The 23,826-nt window shown below is 37.9% G+C and overlaps 1 protein-coding gene across 2 annotated transcripts in view; it reads right to left on the reverse strand.

Moving 5' to 3' along the window:
* Positions 1-23,543, reverse strand: part of bcl2l13 (BCL2 like 13) — a 91,540-nt gene extending 67,997 nt beyond the window's left edge. The window contains exons 1-2 of one of the 2 annotated variants that reach the window (XM_039770069.1): positions 23,480-23,543; positions 14,455-14,616 (exon numbers count right to left, since the gene is read on the reverse strand). In XM_039770069.1, coding sequence (XP_039626003.1) covers positions 14,455-14,590 — 136 coding nt within the window. In that variant the 5' untranslated portion in view covers positions 14,591-14,616; positions 23,480-23,543. Of the gene's footprint in view, positions 1-14,454; positions 14,617-21,297; positions 21,455-23,479 lie in introns of those variants that run through there. The other variant, XM_039770068.1, reaches the window with a different exon arrangement.
* Between the last annotated feature and the right edge of the window lie 283 nt (positions 23,544-23,826).

The following is a 23,826-nucleotide window of genomic DNA, read 5'->3' on the forward strand; positions in this document are numbered from 1 at the left end:
AGACACAGTTGTCCAAATGGGGTGGGTTTGAGGATATGACTGTGAGTGAATGAAAACATGTAACTCTGGAGAGAGCAACATACAATTATCCGTGACTGAAAACTGGTTTTGGCAGATACAGGCATATCTTTTTGAAAGTTTGGCTCTGTGCCTTATTAATTGTCATTGCAAAGGCTAATCTAACAGGAAATTGTCTGTGTGTAAAAGTATAAGGCAAATTTGAATCTGATGGGGTCAGGGAAATCCGGGGAATAAGGACAGTTTGTGAGGTAGCAGCTGTGATAGTTTTACACTCCAGTACACTTTCAATACTTGTTCATTAAGGTGTAGCGAGTCTTCGTTGGTGACGCTTAACATAGCTCGCATACTGAGTTGTTCCGGAGTGACAGTTGAGAAGTCGATGGATGCCTCGAGAGCGAGGATAGATGTGGGAGGAGGGTTAGAGTTGGCGGGCGGGGCTCTGTCGTGCGTACCCCATGACGCGGGAAGAGGGTTAGAGTTGGCAGGAGGGGCTCTGTCGTGCGTACCCCATGGTCGGGCGATTTGATCGATTATATATATAGAAAAGCAGCCGGAACCGAAAAGAACAATGAAAGTCAATGTGGCTACGAAGTGCATGTGGACTCTAGCAGAGACGAAAGCGACTGAGCCCGTGTTTGGTGAGGTGTTGCGTGCGGGCACATGAGCAGGCAGTGTGCATGCTTCGAGAGCGAGGGTGGACGCGGGAGGAGGGTTAGAGTTGGCGGGCGGGGCTCTGTTGTGTGTATCCCATGACACAGGAGAAGGGTTAGAGTTGGCGGACGGGGCTCTGTCGTGCATATCCCATGGTCGGGCGACTTCAATTATATATATATTCATGTCACATAATCCACGTCTATCCAGTTATGTTCAAAATGTGCAAAAAAAGCATTCTATTATTAGCAGTCACTACTGGGAAATGAAGCATTCATAGTAATCAGGAGTGGTACATTCTCATAATTCTGTTTTTCTGAAATGAAGACAAGACTCCTGACCAATGAATGAGGGGAGAGGCTTTTTTCAAAATAGGACCCCAGTACCCATAAGAGTGGGCTTTTTTTTTTTAATAAAATATACTTTAATTTAGAATGCAGTTTCATACTGCAAATTAACATATACCATTATTGTGAAGAAATAACTTTGACTTGGAAAATACCAAACTTATCCTTCAAATCATAACTTTATTTATCCTTAATTATACTAGTTGAGCCTTAATACTATTAAAACAACTAATTACAATTTACAGCAGCAAAGTGGGTATGGGGTAGGGGCGGAGTGGTGGCTCTGAGGTAAGGATTTGCACTGGCAATTGGAAGGTTGCCGGTTCGAATCCCATAAATGCCAAAAGTAACTCTACTTGGTTGGGCCCTTGAGCAAGGCCCTTAACCTACAATTGCTCTGTCCTGGGTAGGAGGGCAATCTGCATCCAGCGCTGCATGTAGGCCCTCCAGCCACCATACAAAAACCTCACACTGATCCATTCCATCCGAACAAGTGTGATGCTGATGTGTTCACAGTTACATGGCTGCGCTCAGTCCTAATCTGGGATCCTCAGTTGGTTTGTTGTGTGGTGGGTGTGGCAATACGCTGTATCAGCGTGTGCTCCTAACCTCTCTTATGAGAAAGAGAATGAGAATAAATGGTGTTAATGTACACTCCTTTCATTCTCTCACCATGCCCCCATACCTAACTCCTATTGGGCAAGATTTGATTTATAAAAAGTGATTATTATTTTTTAAGTGTTCTGACAGAAAGTTACAGAATTAGTTCATGATATTGAATTAGGAGTGAATTTGATGAATGAATTGCTTTCAAATAATTATATTTCATGTGACTATATAAGTAAATTCAATGTAATTTTTTGTCCCCCTATAACTCAAGTTTTCCATGGCAATAGGTGTTGTTAATGTGGGGTTACGATGAAAATTCAATCAATATTCATATTCTTAATTTGGAAGCAAATAATACATGTACGATTTGTACATCTTACAGTGTTGATGTTATTTAAGCATATGATAAGAGCTTTTAATGGAAAAGTGGTGACTGGTGAGGAGAAAATTTCTTAATAGATCACTCTCTCAGTGTCCTCAGGTTGTACAAAAAACATACTTAAAAGAAAAAAATGTAAGCAATATTTAAGCACTCCCTTGCATAATTAAGATATTAATAAAAAGATATATATATATATAAAACAAGCACACACACACACACACACACTAATATATACTGTACATATTTAATTTCAACATCCCAGATTCTCTTTATTAACCTGAACCTGCCAGTTTATCAACTAAGCTTTTGTTTTCTTTAGCACTGATGAACTTGAAAAAATACTTTAATATAGAAGGGTGCTAGTGACTGTTGTTCTTCTGTGTTTTCTCTTTTAAGCCTTCCTTTCTTCCTCCACTTCATAAGTGGTAAATCTTATTTTTATCTTTTGAAGAAATTGTTCTGTAAGCTAAAATCTCTTTTATCGTCACAAAGGAATATGCCGATTGCCTTGAGTATTCAGACACTTAAAAACTGTTTTTCTTCTGTTCAATTATGGTTCATAAAAAATAATCTGTAAACATTGTATCTTTATACTATCCACTTATACTCTCAATGCCCAAATCACATTTTAAAATAAAAAATTTGTTTTTTTGCCAAACAAAAAATTTTTGTTTCAGTTCTTCCATAAAAGAATCTGAGTCAGTCATTGTCCAACCCACTATATCCTAACACAGTGTCACGGAGGTCTGCTGGAGCCAATCCCAGCCAACACAGGGTGCAAGGCAGGAACAAATCCCCGGGCAGGGCGCCAGCCCACCACAGGGCACACGCGCACGCACATCCACACACCAAGCACACACTACAGACAATTTAGGATCATCAATGCACCTAACCTGAATGTCTTTGGACTGTGGGAGGAAACCGGAGCACCAGGAAGAAACCCACGCAGACCTGGGAAGCGAACCTAGGCCTCCTTACTGCGAGGCAGTAGTGCTACCACTACGCCACCGTGCCGCCCCAGAATCCGAGTATCCTTAATTTATCAAGGTTCAATAATAGCGGGCTTCAGAAAAAAAGATTTTCTAATTGCATTGTGAAAAACTGAAGACAAATGGCACTAACACAAACAACCATTAAACTCATTGCCAATTATAAGTTGCAGTTTAAAAAACTGCATTTTCAAATATATAATCAGAATAATTTATAAACAATGCATTGTATTTTACAGGAGGTTTCATCACAAGAACACAAATTATTTTAACCTGGTATTTAATAAATGTGCTGCTTGCAAATGGTCTTCTAATTATTTCAGCTACTGAAAAAAGAAGAACTCACAGTCATAATTCTGTCTTTAAACTTAATTGGAAAAATGCTGGTTAGCCGTATTTTAAACAATGTTATAATACTGTATGCAAAAAATATCACTAGTACACATATTTAAATTGTTTCATTAAACAATACTACAAAGTTAGCAGTTTAGTCAATAAAAATAGCAAAATGAAACAAAATTTAATATGCAGTCCACATTCTTCCAAACAGCTTATTAGTATATAAAGGATTGCAATTAGCAATAAAGCAGTACAATCTTTTCTGAAGAACAAATGTGCCATTAACTCCACTAAAATCTCATTTTACAAAATTTAACTTGTGACAAATTATATAGTTAATAACCATATTGCAATGGGAAAGCTTTTTGTACATAAAAAAAAAATTACAAAAAAGCAATAGTAATAAACACTTGGTGTTTGTTTATTTACTCACAACTTTAAAATATTGTTTCATAACCAGTATTTTCTGATGAAGATAACTGCCACAAGATGGCATACAACAAAGGCTTATGAAAATAACCATTACTCTGAAATCTTAAGTATATTATATGACTTATTAGATTATAGCTGTAATTGTACTTCAGAATGGTTCTATTTAAAGCTGGTCCCCCAATATTTACTTTGTATTGTTTTAGCTCTGCCAAGTTAGCATGACATGCTTGTAAAGTTTCTTACTTTGTAAAGTAAATATGTCTAATAATAAATTTGCTACTTTGTAATCATGTGCATCTATAACAATTTGTTGCAGATAGTGGTTTTGAAAGATATATATCAAGTGTTTAACATTCATTTTAATGAAAAAGACAGCATCTTAGCCAATGTTCTTTGACAAAATGAGAAAAAGCAATTGTCACATTTCAAGCATAGTTTAAGTATGTTAGCCAGTATTGACTTGTAACATGAAAGAATAAATTGTGAAAATCACAATTAAAATTATTTATGAATGTAAACTTACAGAAAGTAAACTGTTTTTTTAACATTAAAAACCTACTGATGTTTTACATTATTATTCCCCAATGAAAATAGGCCTTATAATTTACAGTAATTGTCTAAAATATCTGCACAACCTACACAATAACCACATAGCAAGCAGCTGTAAAATAGAATACTTAACACTTGAAAAACTACATTTAAATATTTATGACACAAGTGTGTTAACATTTTTTTTAAATGTTTATAAATAAGCATAATTAAAGATAACACTTTAAAATATATTTCATATAAAATATTCAGATGTACAGTCATAGATAACTTGTGCTTACTTATTACAATTGAAAACTACTACATAAAAAAACCAAAAACCTGAAGTAAGCCAGCATTCTTGGAAGTCTACCATTCCCTTAGGGACAAGAATACAGACAAGGCTTTTATTACATGAATAAACATTACATAGCTATTTTGCCCTCAAATGTCATAGCAAAGGCTGAGGTTAGGAAATTATGGATATTTGCAATATCCTTATTTAATTAAATGGTCTATATCATACCATAAAAACTCTTTAATGTTGGAAATCAAAATGCTTGTATGCACTGAGCAAGAAATACAATTTCCTTAACATCTTGAAAATATATATATATTTTTTTTAAACATCTGGTCCACAAGTTTGAATAAACTGTTCTATACTATCAAAAAACAATTTCTTAAAAGATCCATAAATTGCATTCTTTACATTTATACAACAGGAAAAAAATATCATTTTCACTAAATATTTTATGTGGAATATTCAAATTCTGTGACCTAGGAATATTTTTTCAATAAAAATGATTTTTACATGATGTGACGCATCAAAAACATTATCTACATTCAATATATTAATAATATCAGACTAGAAATATCAACATAATACAGGTTTGGTGGTAGTCTAAAATGAAACAGAGATGTAGATCATATTTCTGTTCACATGAAGGCAGTAACAATGAAATATAGAATGGAGCTTAAATGCCACTCCCCCACCCCCATTACAAGTATTCCTTATTTTACATTATATCTACAAGATTTCTGTATTTAGAAGGAAGTAAAAGAGAACAGAACAATATTTATTTTACTTTGCTATTCATTCACTTATTCATTGATTAGTCATCCTGCTAAGCCAATTGCAAAGTCAAAAAAAATGGAGTTAATGCCAGCATTACTGCGTGGAAAGCAGAATATAACCTTACTCTGTACATGTGACAATAACAATCCAACAAACCTATAAGATTTATAAAAAGAATCCTTTACCAGAAATAGTCAAATTTTGTGACAGATGGCCAGGGCCTTTTCCAAGCTGAGACGCCTTCTAAATGGGAGGACAGGTGGACCAGACATGTACAGGACACTTCCTCCTCCAGAGTGCTAGATGGCAGCCCCCCTGGGTTGCAGCTGTGCCTCAGATTCCCACAGGGAACTTGGAGTTTGGCACAGTCCTGTTGGGTTCTGTGGGTGCCACCAGAGGGTGCTGCAGGAGCATTGGAGCCCTATTACACTGGGCTTCCACCACACCTGGAAGTACTTCCGGATAGAGCTGATGGGTCACTTGAACTGCTCCCAGGTGCAGCATAAAAGAAGCCGCTTGCCATCATTTGAGAAGCCAGAGCCTGGAGGAAAAGGGATGAAGCTTGCTGGAGGAGGAGTACAGGCAGAATTATAGAGACAAAGAAAGACCAGAAGAAGAAAAAGTCTTGTTTTATTATTGTCGTTGTACATTTTTCTTGCACTTCTCCAATCTCCCATTACCTGTTCTCAAAATACTATGGACTCTACTGACTTAAAATAATGTTGATTAAAGCTCTCCATGTAAGTGCTTTTGTGTCAAGTCTATTGCACCATATGTATACTACGAAAACATAAGTTCACAAAACGTTTAATTTTCTGATTTGCCTTACTGAGAGACTGCATGTGACATATGATGCATAATTTTTCATATTGTTTTGAAGCATGATTTAAAGTTTACTAAAGCTTTCAAGGTGGATGTTCAGAAGTCATATTTCTAGTGTTTTGTTATTATTGCTATTAGGAAGTTTAAATCTCCAAAGCAATACATTATTAAATAAAGGTAATAAAAGAATGGATCATTCAAAAAATGTTCATAAGTTTCTTTTTTTCCTAAACCAAGAGAGCATTATGTTATTATTCAAGTTACTAAATCAACACATTTTCCAAGACGTTCAAGTCTGGTCATATTTTAGTCAGACACGTATGCTAAATTAGTCATCTTCCTGTGCACTTATTTGTGTCACATTATTGTCCTGCTCGTCATAAAGCACTTTGCCAACAGATACCCAACATAAGTTGAAGGAACAACAATTTATTCCTTCATCCATTTTTTTTAACATTCTTAGTCCATTAGGGTATTAAATTAAACTGAAGGCTACCCAGCAGTGTTAGATACAAAAAGAAACCAATCCTAGCCAGAACATCAGTCTTTTTCAGTGTGCACTCTTGGAAACCTCAACACTCATTCATTCTAAAGTCACCAGTCAACTTACTATTAACTAAGCCTACTCAGATTGAGCACAGCATCTGCTGGATAGACCCAGAAGACCCAAACTGGTAATAATGGTATGCTAGTGAACGGATCTGCCCTAAGTGAAATAATTCTATGCATGGTAATAGAAGGATAAAATGGTATGTCCCCTGCATCTTGCTCAGTCACACCCATCACCTGCATGCATCTCTCACCACATCCATAAACCTCTTCATAGGCCTTCCTCGTTTCCACTTGCCAAGAAGCTCCATCCCTAGCATCTATCCTCTGCACATGCCACAACCAAAGCAATCTTGCCTCTCCGGCTTTGTCTCCAAACCGTCCAACCTGAACTGACCCTCTAATGTACTTATTCCTTCATACTTCATGGAAAACCATATGCCAGGGTCCTGGAATGAAGGCTCTGTTCAACAGGTGAACCTCAGATCCAGGTATGACAATATGGATAATGTCCTGGGGCACGGCACAGTCAATTAACACTCTTGTTATCCTTGTATAGATATTTGAAGAATCAGTTTGCCAATCCTTTCTACATGCATTTTGGAAGAAAAAAAAAAACTTTATGAGCTTATGCACACACAGTAACTTCTGGGGTTACTGCCATGAGTCAATTGGTCCCAGCATTTGTACAGCTACCATGGTATGGGAAAATGTTTTAAGGCAAGGGTGGCTTTGACAGAAAGTATACTGTATATGTGATGACCTCTGTTACTTAAAATGCAATGGCATAAACCCATCCATCCTACTTATTTATCAAGACCATTAAAAGCCAGAGCCTATCCGAGAGCACTTGAGAGCAGTGTCAGGGTGTTGTGGACAACTGTGGTGCCAGTCCACAACAGAGCAAACTCACACAACATACAGTAACTTGTAAAAATATACTTAAGTATGCCACACCCAAAAAATAAAATAAAAATGCATACAATAACTGCATATTTACATGAAAATACTTACTGCATGTTTATTGTGTAACTGCTATGGGCGCTTCGACAAACCCAAGACCTGACACAAATTTAAATAACAATGAAATGAAGGCTCCATTTTCTTTTCTTAATCTACGACTAACAGAGGTGGGCTTATCTATTAATCAATGGCCTATCAAGCAGTTTTGCTTTCTTGTTAAATGCCTGGAGCAGCCTTCAAGACAGAGTTCTTTCCTACAATATGAAGAAAGACAAACTGCCATTGCTCCTCTTCAGACTGCTTTTATGTTCCTGTGCATGGAACATATAGCCAGAGAAGGTAGTCCTTCCACATTTGCTCTTGACCTTTCTGGGCAGAGTTAGCTCCCTTGAAATATGATCACCAGATTTAGAATATGTTCTTCATGACACATTTCTAGTCCCCTACTAAAAAGGGAAGCAGAACAGTCTCTGAAGCATCCTGAGTCCTCAGTTCCTTTCCAGTGGTTATCCCTATGTTCCCAGTACAAGTTGTCCAAGTAGGTAAAGATAACTGTTTACATCATCCGAAAATAACCATTTTTAAACATTACACATGCCAAGTAAGTGTGCATTTTCCCAGTATTTACTATGAAGAACTATGTTGCATGATGAAAAAAGGGATACAAATCAAATACAACTAATATCTTCTTTAAAATGACTCCACATATCCAGCAGTGGTTTTAGTAAAGACATCCTAGTATGTACACTGGGATTAGCTTTTGCACAAGGTAGCTAAAGATTATTGATGCATGAGGCTGAGTTTGTAATGTTCTCCAATAAATTTTCATTTGTTTAAAAGAGGGAGAACCTTATTGGAATCCAAGGTTGATTTCTGCCTTTCATCCAATGCTGGTAGGATGGGCTCTGGTCCCTGCAACTCAGAACAAGATTAAACATCTAATAACGAATATACAGACTGATAAAATTATTTTAAAAAAAGGAAAAATATCTCAGTACCAATTTGCAAGGCCAATATGTGATGGTGCAGCACTGATTTCATGCTGTAATGCTATTTGATGGTCATGATTGTCTGGTTTTCAAATGAATAAATTCTTTCAATAAATTACAACGTATATAAAAACATAACCTTTTACATATCACTCTGCTGCTCGGCAATGAAAAAGGTAGACCGACAATCAACAATGATGAACACTATCAGATACTACGGCAAGCTATGTAAGAAAAAGTGAGGCCTCAAAATCCACAAAGCCAGGATGAAATGCAGAAAAACAGAGAATGAAGATCAGTGCACAGAAGCCTGGTCTGGTATCACCCTACAGTACTCAGAGCCTCCAGGCCATTCAACTCCCCACTCCCTACATAACATCAAAGAGAAAAAAGATCAGGTGGCCTCCAGCTAACAAATGAAGCAAAAAGCAACAATTTGAGGAGGATGTCTGCAATTTTCATACAGACTATATCAAAGGGTAACACAGACAGCTGACTGCACAGCATGACATCTATAGTTACTAGCTATGGTGCATAAGAGTGTGGCTGTGTAGAGATGGAAGAATTAAGGGCACTATACACCAAGAATTGATGAGCCATTCAGGTTAAATGACTGAGGCAGGAGCTTCGGACACAAAGGAATCAAAACAAGTGTGCAAGGGAGGAGGAAAAGCAACCACTCACAGAACTAAAGAACATCCCATGAATAAACTGGTAATGCTATGACAGGCACAGTGACACAGGAGATGGAGAAGGAAGAAAGCCAGGAAACAAGCTGCCTTCCTATCCAATCCCTTCAGCTTTGAAAAATAATTCCTAGGGGACAAGTGCAGTGGACAACTCTAAAGCTCCCTGAAGGATGTCAACAATTTCCTCAACAATACCTTGAGTGATCCTTTGAAAGATCAGGCACTTGAACCCAAGAAGGCTCTTGTTAACCCACCACCCCCTAAGGTACCCTTTGACCTAAGAGAACCTAGATTAAAAGAAGACCAGGAGCAAGTAAAAAAAACAAGATCAGCCTTAGCCCCTGGACTCAGCAGTGTGTCATAGGTGGTCTACAAGGGATGTACAGAACTCCTCCACAATCCCTGGATGATTCTGAAAGTGTTCTGGCAGAGAGGAAGAGTGACTAATAAGTTGAGGAGCACAGAGGAATTATGGATCCCTAAGGAAGAGAATTCAAAGTGTGTTGAGCAGTTCCGTACCATCTCGCTGCTTAGCACAGAAGGCAAGATCTTCTTTAGCATCTTGTCCCAGTGCCTAATAGAGATTCTCCACTGAAATGAATACATTGATACAGCCGTACAGAAGGAGGGATTCCAGGAGTACCAGGTCGCCTATAACACACTGGGGATGTCACCAAGCTCATCCACAAAGCTAGTAGAGTAAGGTGAGACCTGGTTGTACTGTGGTTGAACCTGAACAATGCCTATGGGTAAATACTCCACAGCTTTGTCAAGATCACCCTGCAAAGACATCATGTGCCTGACAACATGACAGACATTATCCTGGATTATTTAATAATTTCAGGTTCACTTCCGCATCTATGACATCAGATTTGCACAGACCAGAGAAGGGGATAATAACAGGATGTACCATTTCAGTCACCCTGTCTGCCCTAGCCAAGAACATGGTTGTCATCACCACAACATCAGTCCCGGCGCAAGTCCTAGATAAACTTATCAAATGGGCAAGGATGAGCTTCAGACCAAGCATGTCTAGGTCACTGGTGCTGATGAAGGGTCAGGTGATGGATAAGTTACACTTTGCACTATCTAGTGACATCATACCGGCCATCTTCGAGCAGCCGGTAAAATGTATGGGGCAAGTATTTGATACCAAGCTCAAGGACTCCATTTCGATCAAAAAGACCAACAAGGACCTGAAAAGTGGCTTATAAAGGTGGACAAATCAGGTCTACCATTAGGATTAGCAGCTGCGTGCAAGGATGGTTTGGTCTTCCACATTGGCTTAGCAGTGCAGCACTTTATAGCAGCAGTGAAACACCTTGCAGCTGCCCTTTAGTGGCCTAAAAGAGGAGATTATGGTGTTACGCACAAGAGAGGCACTCCTATAGAGACATTCAAAAGGCCCCAAAGTAGCTGCAGCAGGTATTGAAGTGTGAACAGGGAGGAAGCGGAATGTAGCTGAGGCATTACAGGCGGCAGAATCACGGCTGAGGCAGAGGGAGCAGGGGGAGAATGTGGCCATAGGCCAAGCTGGTTTTGGTTACTTCCACAAGTCCCAAGTTCACAAGGCCCAGTGCAAATAGTATACCATCTTGTCCAGGAGAAAATTCAAGTAGGCATGGAGGAAGAAAGAACAAGCAGGATAGTCAGTCTGAAACATCAAGGAGCATGAAGAAGGTGGGAATCAGTAGAGCAGAGGAAGGTAACATGGGGCAATATCCTACAAGCAGACTATTAACATGTCCGCTTTCTGATTCAGATAGTGTATGATAGCCTGTATTGCAAATTGTATTGTAGGAGCCAGCATATTACCTAAAGACAGACGGGGCTGGATGAGCGAATGACAGCAAAATGTCAGACAGATAGACAGAGCTCTGCATTCCACAAACCTCTAGAAAATCTGTATTACACTTAAAAAGCCCAGGAAGGTTGAAATAGGCAGGTGGAGGTTCGCTGGGAATTAGTTCAGTACAGCTTCATAGAAGATACATACAGAGAGAAGCACAGCATGCAACTCGGGAAGATGATTGGAACCCTGGAATAGTGAATGAGACTTAAGAAACAGCACCAGAATAGCTGTAGCTAGTTTCCATACCAGTTAGTTTACAAACCATTTCTCATGGTCATAAAAGCAAGAAGGTGATTCTTCTGAAACTATGGCTGTGGATCTCTCATTGTTAAATAAACATGTCCATCATTGAGATTTACTCTCATTTAGTGTGTGTCTGTCTTTCCATTTGGTGCTTGTTACAATATTATTCTTGATGTTGTTGAGTACTGGCAACAATTACGTGCAGCTTAGCACATTATCCAACCTTACTTTGTTTTTCTTTTTCTTCTTCTTCTCCTATTATGGATATTATTATTATTATTATCATCATGTTTGTGGTGAAGCCTTAGCATTAGTACCAGGGAACTACAAAACTTCTTCATGAGTGCCATTTTACAGTTCAGGGTGCCATAACATTGTGGCATAATTCATTCTAAAACATTACCTCTTATACTTCACTGTGAGTGGGTGTAGGATTTTCCATGACTAGTTCTCATTTCCTACTCTCAGATAGGACAAATTCTTATCCTAGTCTGATTTTTAGTGCAATTCCCAGGAGTAGTTCTGAGACACTTGATAAATACCGGCACAGATCCTCATATGCCAAGTTTCAATAGTTCCACAGCAAAGTGCATGGCACTATAGTACAATAGTACGAGGTGTGGCAGAAAAGTAATGAGACTGGCAACACTGCAAGTGATCTGGCAACGCTGCGCTGTTGTCCTTGATAGAGCACGTGTATCAGTACCCTCCCATAGCTCAGTGCGAGTTTCAACTCCTTCCGTTAACTACGTGATTTTTGTGACTGCTATTAGCAAAGTTGTGTTTTGGTTGTCGCCACGCAAAATGGAACATCGGAATTTGGAGCAACGTTGTGCCATTAAACAGCAAGTGTGACGTTTGAAAAGTTAAAACAGGCCTATGGGGAACATTCTTTATCCCAAGCTCAAGTTTTTCGCTGGCACAAATCATTTTTGGAAGGCAGAAAACACGCTGAAGATGAACACCGTTCAGGGAGGACTTCAACTTCGAAAACCAATGAAAACATCGAACGTGTGAACACTCTTGTGAGATCAGACTGTCGTTTAACATTAAGAATGTTGAGTGAACAATTAAATTTAAACAGATTTACCGTTCATCAAATTTTGACTGAACATTTGCACATGCGAAAGGTCTGTGTCAAAATGGTGCCGAAAAACTGCCCTCTCCATAACAGAATTTATGACCTCAAAAGGCATTCCTGTGGTTCCCCAGCCCCCTTATTCACCTGACCTCAGTCCGTGTGACTTTTTCCATTTTCCTAAACTGAAAAATGTCCTCAAAGGACGTCATTTTGGGACTTTAGAAAACATCCAAAAGAGTGTAACGGACATGCTGAAGACCATACCGGTTGAAGACTTCCAGCGCTGCTACCAACAGTGGGAACAACGTCTCCATTGGTGTGTAGCTGCCCAAGGAACTACTTTGAAGGGGATAACATTGATGTTTGAAAAAAATAAAAACTTTGGTAAATAAAAAATCAGTCTCATTACTTTTCTGCCACACCTCATATATTGTGGTGAATGGCCGGCCGTTTTTCCCGGCCAATACCCCCAAGCCGCCAGGTGGAGCCCTCCTTGCAGTATGGAGGTCCCCAGAAGACCAGCAGGGCATCATGGACATTGTAGTTTTTATACACAGCCCTGCTGGATGCCATGGGGGCCACTAGGAGACGCTGCAGGGAGGAATAACGGGTATTTTCCCTACACCCCGGAAGCACACGTGGACAAAGGGAATGACTGAAGTGATTGAGAGTCACATGAACTGGGGATTGAGAACACTTCCGGGTCAGGATATATAAAAGGACTACGAGGGCTCCCAGACGGCGAGCTGAGCTGGGTGGAAGGGTGGCAACGCGTCTGGGAGTGGAGGATTGTGTTTATTGTGTATTATTGGTTATTGTATGAGTATAGTGGAGGAGAGGGTGCTTTGTGCACTGTGGAAGATTAATAAAGTCAATTTGTGGACTTTTACCTGGTGTCTGGAGTCGTGGACAGGGGTTCAAGGGAGCGATAGCACCCCCTATCTGTCACAATATATACATAGTATGATAGAAAGAGCATGGTGGCAGGCCAGATGCAGAGTTCTATTGATAACTGGATGGAGTCTTAAGAGTGTCAACAGTGAGTTCACACCACACTATGCTGCAAGTCTCCTTTAGACAGTGTTTTACCCCACCTGCTGCTGTGCATGCCTTAGGATACCACATACTCTTTTTCATGCTGGGAGCTCTCAGAATAAGCTAAAGGAATCCCCCTCAGGAAACTAGAGAATGGGACAAAATCATAACTAGGTTGTTTTGGATTGTTACTGATAATAGAATGTACATAGGAAGCAAGATCCATGTGAAAGGGTTTTGACCTATAATGCATTGAGGGAGGTCACTGAAAATCCTCGAGACTGGCAGATGGTACAAGAAACTTTACAGTTGAGACAGGACTAAATACAGAAAGGCTGGGCAGATTGGAGGTACCCTGGAGCCCTGGAGGGCTAAGATGTGCAATAACAGAAGGGGCTGCAAAAGTGAAGTCTAATGTCAGACAAAAACAATAATTTTCCAGTGGCAGGAAAGTAAGGAAATTGTAGTGAGCAAGCAGGATAATCACTCCAATGTACAAAGAGAATGGTCAGGATATATCTAAATAGGGGCAGAGTTCATTGTTTCATATTTTCTTTCTTCCTCTGTAAATGCTCCCTTATTGTTCTGTTAAGAACAGTTGGCAAAACTGAATATTTGTTTGGACTGGTATTGTTTTATTCAGGGTCTGAGTTGGACACAGTGGTGACCTATTTACAGTATAAAAATGTTACCAGCTTCATAACATGCCATAACGTAAAGTACAAAATAACTAACACATACTTATGTTAATTTAAAGACAAAATAATAAAAAGATCAAGTCAGTCAATTAAATAAATATACCATAGTTCTTAACTGTCTTCTTCACACATCATGCAAACACTTGATATCAAAATGTACCTTCTACAGATGTAGTCTGTTGCTCCTGTTGCCTATCAATTGACAATAGGCCCAAGTAGCTGAGTATCACATATTTAGTTTCAAAATGAAAACCCTCTGGCACGCCAACTGTAGCCATTGTTGATAATATTTTCATTCAGAGTTTCAGGCAACTGGGCTTTCCTATCGAGAAAAAAAAAAAACACACACATATACATATATATATGCACACAGGAGAAAGATTCATGAAAGCTAGATATACACAAAAAATAATGGCCAAATACATGAATACATTACCCTAAGCAAACATAATTCAGCCTATGATAAGTAAAAGTGGCATAATCTGATAAAAATTAGAAAAAAAAAACAAAACTTTTGATTAAATGTACTTTTATTTAGCTAACGTGAATTCTTTAAATATTAGCTCCATCAAAATGAAGTAAAAATGAAAGGGGGCCTGAAACTAAACCAAAATTGAAAAATAAAAAATGTAAAAGATATTAGGATATAATTTTTTATTTTAAATTTTTGGAAGCCATTAAGGTCTACAGTTTGCTACCTCACTGACACTAGAAGAAGACAGGGAATAATTTGAGACACATGAGCAAAAGGTTATGCCTGCAAACCTAATTTTGAAGATGGCTCTTCCTGTTTTTTCAAGATCATTTTCATGCATGACTCGAGTATCATGTGACCATTATGCTTGATGTCAAGTACACGTCAATTTTCAGCCCTCTCTCCTTCTTTTCATATCAAATTATGAGTACTGGCAACTCAGTATTAAGGATGATATTTACTCAGCACCACGCCATTTATTGCTTTCAATCTTTACAGTTGTTATGGTTAAGCCAGGTTAAAATGTATATATTTTTGATTATATTGCTTGTTGTTATGTATTTATAACATATTTTTATTATATATTTATATTACTTGTCTAATTGTGTATTTTCTGATAATTAAGTCTGTGTATGCTTAATTATGTTTGCTAATGCTCTTTGATTCCCAAGAGGTCGAGTGACCTGTCCATCACTGTTTAGGGTCCACCCCTAGCCAATAAAGGCAGGATAGGAAGTGAAATCCCTTTGCAGTTCATTCAAACAAAATAAATAATAATAATAATAATATCAAAAAAGGAAGCAAAAAAGATTTACCCAAAAGGCAATCTACAGTAACAAAGTCCAGATACGCAAAACCAGTAAATGTAATCTAAAGACATGCAAAAATATCCAAAAAACTAATAAAATCAAATGAAGGTAATACTTACATTACAGAAGGCTAAATAATTGACTGCATGTTTTAATCTTATTTTGTGCTTTCCTCCATACTGAAAAAACTACATTTACAAAGACCTTTAAACTTCCTGAAATTGCAACTTCCAAATACTTCAAATGTTCTGAAAAAGTCATCAGAAAGGACTCTGATCTCCTAAAATATGACAGTGATTATACTGTAAAAAAGCAGTTTTTAAAATTGATTTTAAATCCAGAGATCTTGTAATAGTAATATAGTATGTTTAATAGGATTGGTAATGATAAGTTTGGGTCACTGATGAACAGAAACATATTGTCTACATAAAGAGATTTTTTTATTCCATTCCTTCAACTTCCTAGTTTTTATGAAGGCCAGTGGTTCAATAGCAAATAATAATAGCATTGGTGATTGTGGACAGCTTTTTCAGGTGCCATGTCCTAATCTGAAAACAATTATGGTTGTTAACCTGTATGGAACCTTCAGGGCTTAAATATAGTAACCTGATGCACACTTATCTGAAGTTAACCTACATTTATGGAATACAGTAAATAGACCACTCTTTTCTACTATCAAATAATTTAAATGAGCCTAAATGAGGGCACATACAATACATAAAACAAGTGGCAAAGATTGGACTATAGCCACCTGCCTACATATCCAGTTTGATCTTGTAATATTATAGGGAGCACTCTCTCAATTGTTTTAGTTAAACTTTTGTGAATGCCTTAACATTTTTATTTAGTAATGAGGTTGGTCTAGAAGACATACAATACCAAAGGGTTTTTATTTCATTTTGGAAATGCAGTAAATGATGCTTGACATAACATGTGGGGTAGAATATTATTGTGAAATACTTTTTCTTTATCGCGGTAGAGTCTGGAACGGAGCTAACACACTTTATGACACAATGTGTCATGGGACATAGAATTCTGTATTACAGTTTTATACATACAGAAAAAGCAAGGCTGTACTATATTTTATTTATATTGTATTTTATTTTCAATAAAATGTTGCTTATTTGAGCATGCGGATGTGAAATATTTTTGAGCATATGTTAATTGTCCTTTGATGAACACACTATACTGCTCTCTGCTTTGTGCCTGATGTTACTAAAATGAGTTCCATCATCTCACAATCTTGATTTGGAGTACTGTATCTGACTTTGAGAATGTTGTTAATTAGTTCCTATAACCTTACATACTTCACTTTATAATATGAATTTTATTTAGTCTACAGCACAATACATTCTGAAATAAACACACAAATTTAAAATATAGAAAAATCATCAAAACAAGCTAACATGAAAATTGATTTCAACTGATCACCCTTTTCTGCTACAATACAATGTTCACGGGAGCTCTGATTTCATAAGAAACTGCTAAACATCACACTAATTTCTACTTATTTTCTATTGTACTGTATCTAATTAATTGGCAAAATGCACAGTAACGAATATACTTTTTTTGTCGTTAACCTGCATGAATGATGGATGTATTGGTGCTTAGAGGCAAGTGAAGATTAAATTTACATTGATTCAGAAAAACAGATGATAGTTCATCTTTAATGAATTAAGCATTTTTATCAAGATGCATATATTGCATATGTTTCTAATGAAATAATTACATCTTCAGCAGCAGCTTTTAGTCAGTGGCAGAGTAACAGTGACATATTCATTTTATGGTTACCATTGCTGCTACCCATATCAAGAGCCATGTGTTCAAATTTGTCATGCAGTTGCGGTCTGTTGATTTTTGCACATTCGCCCAAGTCTATGTAAGTTTTTCTCTGGTGTTCCAGTTTCCTTTCACATCCATGGGCTTCTAAACTGGCCCAACACAAGTGTGGGTGCGTGTGAGTACAGCCCTGTAATGGACTGGCACATCCTGTCCAGGGTTACTTCCTGCCTTGTCCTCAATGCAACTTCAACAGACTTATGCTGCCCAGAGTGGGGGTATGTCGTTGATAATATACTTTGGAAAATGATGATCCACAGAAAAGCAATAGATTAAGAAAACAAAAAACAGTGATCTCATTGGCAAATATTTGGCAGATTCTTGCGCTTCAGTTTGTACTTTTGTTCAGTTGAAATGAGAATAGCAGAGAATCTTTTGTTCTGGGTACCCATGAGCTTTTCAAAAATACAGTGCTTTTTAAGTGCTATCTCTGATAGATAGCAGTTCCATTATAAGCTCTTCAACCTGAGCCACACTAAGCTCAAATATACTACCACCACTTAACCAGGGAAGTAGTATTTACAACAAAGGAGGATTACTGGAGTCATTGTGCCTTTCATATCTATGCATTTAACTATTTTCTGAAATAATTTTATAATAGTGGTAAAAGGCAGGAAACAATTCCATTTTAGGGCACAAGTCCATGCAAATTAGCTGCCAATCAAACAAACAACGTGTCTTTTGACAAAGAAGGCAAACGGGAAGGGAACCTAAACAATTCTAGGAAGATTATGCAAATTCCTCACAGGTGGCATGGCACCACAGCTGAGAAACAGTCTCGCTTGGGTTCCAAAGTTCATACTAATAATAACTAGCATTCAAGATATTTTCTTTTGAAAGAAAACACACTGGAGTAATGTTTATAGTGATAAGTATATCTGCTGAATAGCTGCATCCCAATGTTCGAAATTTACTAATAAAACAGTTTTCAATTTTACATTCTTAATACATAACACTAACTGTAATTTTACTTGTTGAATTTAAATTTCAGAATTTTTATTCAATTGCACAAAAAACACTGACCAATTTCTGCATTGACTGTACTGCCTGCTTATTTATGCAGCTTATTTAAAATAAACCCAGCTAACTTTTTTTTTTTTTTTTTAAATACACTAGTTACAGATCAAAATAGTTTATTCATTTTTTGAAGTCTCTTTAATAAGCAACAATTAAAGAAGTAAAAATTGAAGTGTGCTATACTGTATTACAAAAAGATGGGTAGCTAATTTTGTTTCATTTGGACTCATCTCCAACAAACTGAATAAAAACAAAAGATCTTGTGGAAAAATCACTGAAACACTGAAGAACACAAAACTGGACATATGTTTGTATTTATGGACTGAGGAAAATAAGCAAATAATGTAGTTAATAAAAAACAAGAATTAACCTTAGATAAAAAAATCTGGGTGGATGGAAAACCATGTGGACACTGATTTCAAGGGCAAAGAACAGAAAAACTGGGCAAAGGAATACATTCCTATTTATTATGGTGAATAGCGGGTATCTTCTACACTGTGTTAGTTAATTCTTCACAGTTATTGCTGGAGTCAGTTACTTAGCAGCACGATAAGTTTATGCATTCCATTTGTCATCACACATTTACTTCAAATTGGTCACTTTATCATTGAAACTGATATGGGTGTGAAAGGGGTGTCTTCTGTTTATTTGCCAAAGAAAACAAGGTTAATAAACTTTCTACAAACAAATTTCAGCACCTTGGTAATAATTCCAACATGCATTCAATCATGATTTTTTTTTTTATTAGATCTATTTTTTCCAATATATTACTGCAGTGGCCTGTGTCTGTCCAAGCAGTATCAGGCAAAAACAGTCATGAAAAAGGGGCAGATCACTGCAGAGCCTAGTTACAGATGCACAATGAATACTCACTCACTAAAGACTAATTTATGGTCTTAAATTACCCTAACATCCATGTGTATGGGGTTTGCGAGGAAAACTAAAAACTCACAAAACATAGTAGAACATACTAATCCCACCAGAACGTGTCCAGGATTGAGATTCAAACACAGTCAGTAGGAGCTGCAAAGCAATTAACTACTGCCAGGTGCCTATTACTTATTGGTAATCATAATAAAAAGTATCAGTAAAATAAATATTTGGAAAGAAAAAAAAAAATAAATGAAACTATTCCACATTTGTAATTATTATGCCTGCTGATGACATATCTTCTACCCATAGAACACAGCGAGTTTGGTGCCTTCTTAGAAGAGTGCTTCTTACACCCAATAGTGTTTGGTGTCAGTTATCCAGTAGAGTATTCCAAGACAAGCTTCCTACTCTTTTCCCATAATAACTAATTTGGGAAAATCAACTGTGTATGCATATCACACGTAGATATGTGGCTTTGCCACAAGTTACTCCTTTCTGCCCTCCTTTATGACAAAAAAAAAAATATGTTAGGTTCAGTATGAGTGTTTGTAGGAGTGTGCATGCATGTGCCTTCCAATGGACTCACTGCGAGTTCAGGACTTGTGTCTACCTAACACCAATGCTGGCAACAAAGCCTTTCTCTCCGACTCATGTCTGGGACAGACCAGTACTTGAATGGCAACCATCTTGGAAAAAGTTTTGGTTGCTGCTAGAACAGCTATTGATGAGGCCAAAAGGGGAGGCTACCCTATGGCTTGTGTGTAGATCCCAATGTGCCAGTGCTTTAAAAATGGCTCTGCCCATCATATGAAATGTAAAACCAAGGTCATGAATCTCTCTGTTATCATGAAAGATCCTTAGGCATCTTTTGAAAAAAGAAGTAGGTTGTTTTCCAATGTCCTAACTAAATTGCCCATCACACCCTCATCTATTCTGGCCCCCTAATCATCCCCTGTCTCAAATTGGTCTTCTCACACCACTTCACCACAAAATGGCTAAAGTGAAGGCAGACAAGTTGCACTAGTATGCTTGCCACACATCATCCAGGTGGATGCTACACATTGGTGGTGGTTGAAGTGGTTCCCCACTGTCTATATAAAGTGGTTTGAGGAGAGAGAAACCCTTTCTCAGTTCACTATATTAATTAAATTAATTATTTTTATCCTGGAATAAGTAAAGTAAATAAAATGGACAGTGTAAATACACAACCTCATGTTTTAACTCCTGAAGTGGTGGAGTCAAAGGTAAATGAACTGTAAGATCTGGGTTACAACAATAAAAAATTGTGTTATGTACAAAATAAAATGATGCTGGGTTGGGATGTCTTTGAAATGTGGACAAAAGGCAATTTAGAATTCACGACAGTTCAGCAACAACAACTAAATTCTATAACTGCAATTAAGTAGTATTAAAGTATACTACTTCTGACCTGCAAGTCATGATTCTGGAAAAAAGACACTTCAATGGAAATCATTTCTCTTTCTGGGGTTAAACTCAATCAAAATTAAAATTCACAAATATATGTCTTTATTGCTGCAACAGTAAGCTTGCCAGAATAAAAAAAAAAAGTTTATAACCTTCACCTAAATAACACTGCTCAAGTTTCAAACAACCACAGATAAAGTCAGTTAAAGGACAAAAGTTTTTTTTCAGGCCTCACTGTTTCTAACGGACTTTCTAGCTCAGAGTGACACTGCAGAATGAATATCAAACGCATCAACAGATTGTTATCGTTTCAAACTCTCGGACAAGCTACTTAATTTGGGAAAGTCTGGCCCTCCTTGCTCGTGTGCAAGGTGCCGTCTGGAAAACGAACTTACAATCGTTCGCTGTAGACTCTGGAGGTCAGGCGCAAAGGGGTCGTTTAGAGTGAAACCCTTTGACTTCAAAGTGTTCACTGAATCGGCTATATCACTTTTCCCTGTCCGATTCCTCAAAATCCGCCCCACGATGACAGCTGCACCCTGAAAACGGGTTCTCCCGCTCTCACCTTTAATGTGGCTGTCCACACGGCGCAGGGACTCAGAAACTCCGCGATCTCTCTCTCCCACAGTTTCTCGTTCCTAATTTAGCGGCTCAGCAGCCATCATAAAACAGCCTCTCTCTCTCTCTCTCTCGCTCGCTCAGACGCACACACATACACATACACACACGCGCGCGCACATGCATAAGTACTCGCACACAAACACACTCCCGCTCACTTTCTCTCTCTCTCCACACGCACGCAGCCAGACTGCAGCTTCAGAGAGGAGGAGGAGAGGTCATGGGGCGCCCGATGCCAAAAAGACGAGTCCGACTGGACACGCCGTTCCTCATTAGTTCGCATGTTGCTTTACTTGCTTTTTAAAAACAAATCCGAAAAAAAAAATCGGAATATATGAGTTTTTAACTTTGAAACTCAGTTTTGTTTCTTGCTGAATTTAAATGCTTCTTAATAACAGAATGCGTTAAACGCTATTTTAACGACATATTAGTATCTATAAATATAAACCTGTGGTACAATCTGATCTTATCTTACTTTCCCCTACAAACCTGTTATTGACAACAGCAGGTCTCAATTATCCAAGAAAGAAGTTATGTCTGTTTGCTTTTATTGTAATATTTATATAAATGTCTTACGTTTCTGTGAAGTTTTTATTTCACCACATGGACAAATAAAGTATAATTTACCTATCTAACGTAGTTTATCTCAAACTAGTTGTAATGTCTGACCATTCCTTAAAAAACCCTCAGTTTAAACCCCTGTAATTAAATATACAAAGGAATGTAAGGGCAAACGTAGGCAGAAATATAACATTCTTGAACTCTGCAAGTGGATGAGGTGTATTTTGTGATTGAGTGACATCCCGTTCAATTTAAGTTCCTGCCTTTTGCCAGTTATACGCGCTGGATTAAGCAGAATGGATAGGGTTCGCGATTTGTATATGACACAATACAGTATAGTCTTCTACTTATTGCATTTGTTTAGCCTCTTGTCTGGTTAGCAATTATCTAAACGAGTCAAGTAACGTTCATTTTGTTCTTAAGTCCCATTATTGCGCCTCGCCCCTGAGGTGTTCATCCGTTTTTATGAATTTTTATTTATTTATCAAACAATTGAAACCCCCACGCTATTTAATTTTAAAGTCATATATGAACGTGGTCAAACTCAAGGAGATCCGCCCTCCCGTCCTTCGGCTTTACATGTATGGCAGGAGTTAGGCTGAGCGCATGGCACCATAAAATCCTATAGAAACGCCCCTGTAAGTTTTGTATCTCGGTTCCCGCGATAAAATGAAAGATATATAAAATTTACAATGCAAAATACTATGTTAAGAAAACATACCCGTGCTTAGAAAATAACGCTTACGATTGATTACATTTGTTGTGTCGTTATCGATATTTTCTATGCTAATTTTTAAAATGTCTAATATGAATGGCTGCTAATTTCCATTGTATAAAGCCATTTTCCGACCCTGGAAAGAAAGTTGTATCTTTCTAATTGAGGAATTTTTTTTTACTGATCAGATCTTTGTTAGATAAATACAGCATTCGGGAAACATACCCAGCGTACATACTATATCACATATAAATGTACCAATCAATAAACTAAAGTATAAAATGAGCACAGTACACAATATAGGACATTTTGTTTGTTTAAAAATGGAACCTTGCAGAAAATAGGACGCACGTGACTTCAAGGACGGCGGTCATGTGATAGTCGAGTCACGTGAGAGAATGCCCTTGGACACGCAGGAAGAGGCGTTGTCTTCAAAATAAAGCTTGCAGGCATAACTTTTCACTCATATCTCTCAAATTATTCCACGTCTTGCAGCATCAGCGAGGGGGCTAGCAAGCTGCAGACCAGCTAGAAAATAAGGGATGCAAGCCAGGGGTGACGTTTAATCATATATAGTAGCTTGTTCAGAATATTTACGATATCTTACCTGTGAAATGGCCTTCATATTAAGTATTCATGCATGTCAAGTATATTTATATTGCGCGCTTACAGCCATTTACCAATTTAAACATTGTTTTTTGGAAGTGCAGTAAAACTAAACATTAACTCAGAATTGTACTTTTCGTGACTATACCGTCAAATGATGAAGGGTCTCTTCCCCTGTCGGAAAACGTTAATTCGTGCGGTTAGTGCTGATTTGTACATAAAGCAAAACCATCTGTTACGGGCTTACCTGAAATTCTCTTACACCGTCTGAAAATCTCATCGCATCGGGCTCCACCCACTCTGGTCTGGATACAGGAAAACAAGGATTTTACATAACATGCGCAAACCCGCTTAATTCGAAGGGAGCCAGAGCCTGTCCCGATGGCACAGGGTGCCAGTCCACCATACCTGGAAGGGGCAGTTAAGAGGCGCTAATTGAAGAATCACGTACGCCATTAGGTAAATCGCATTTGAGTCTAGTCTGAGTAAATGCAAGAGTGGAGGTGGAGGTGAACCGTGGCAAGCTTACTTGGCCTTAGATGCCTATGCATGACAATCGAACTACCATTAAAGCATTTTAATTTTGTATCTTTC

Source organism: Polypterus senegalus, chromosome 11 (assembly GCF_016835505.1).
Source record: "Polypterus senegalus isolate Bchr_013 chromosome 11, ASM1683550v1, whole genome shotgun sequence".
NCBI classification, from domain to species: domain Eukaryota; kingdom Metazoa; phylum Chordata; class Cladistia; order Polypteriformes; family Polypteridae; genus Polypterus; species Polypterus senegalus.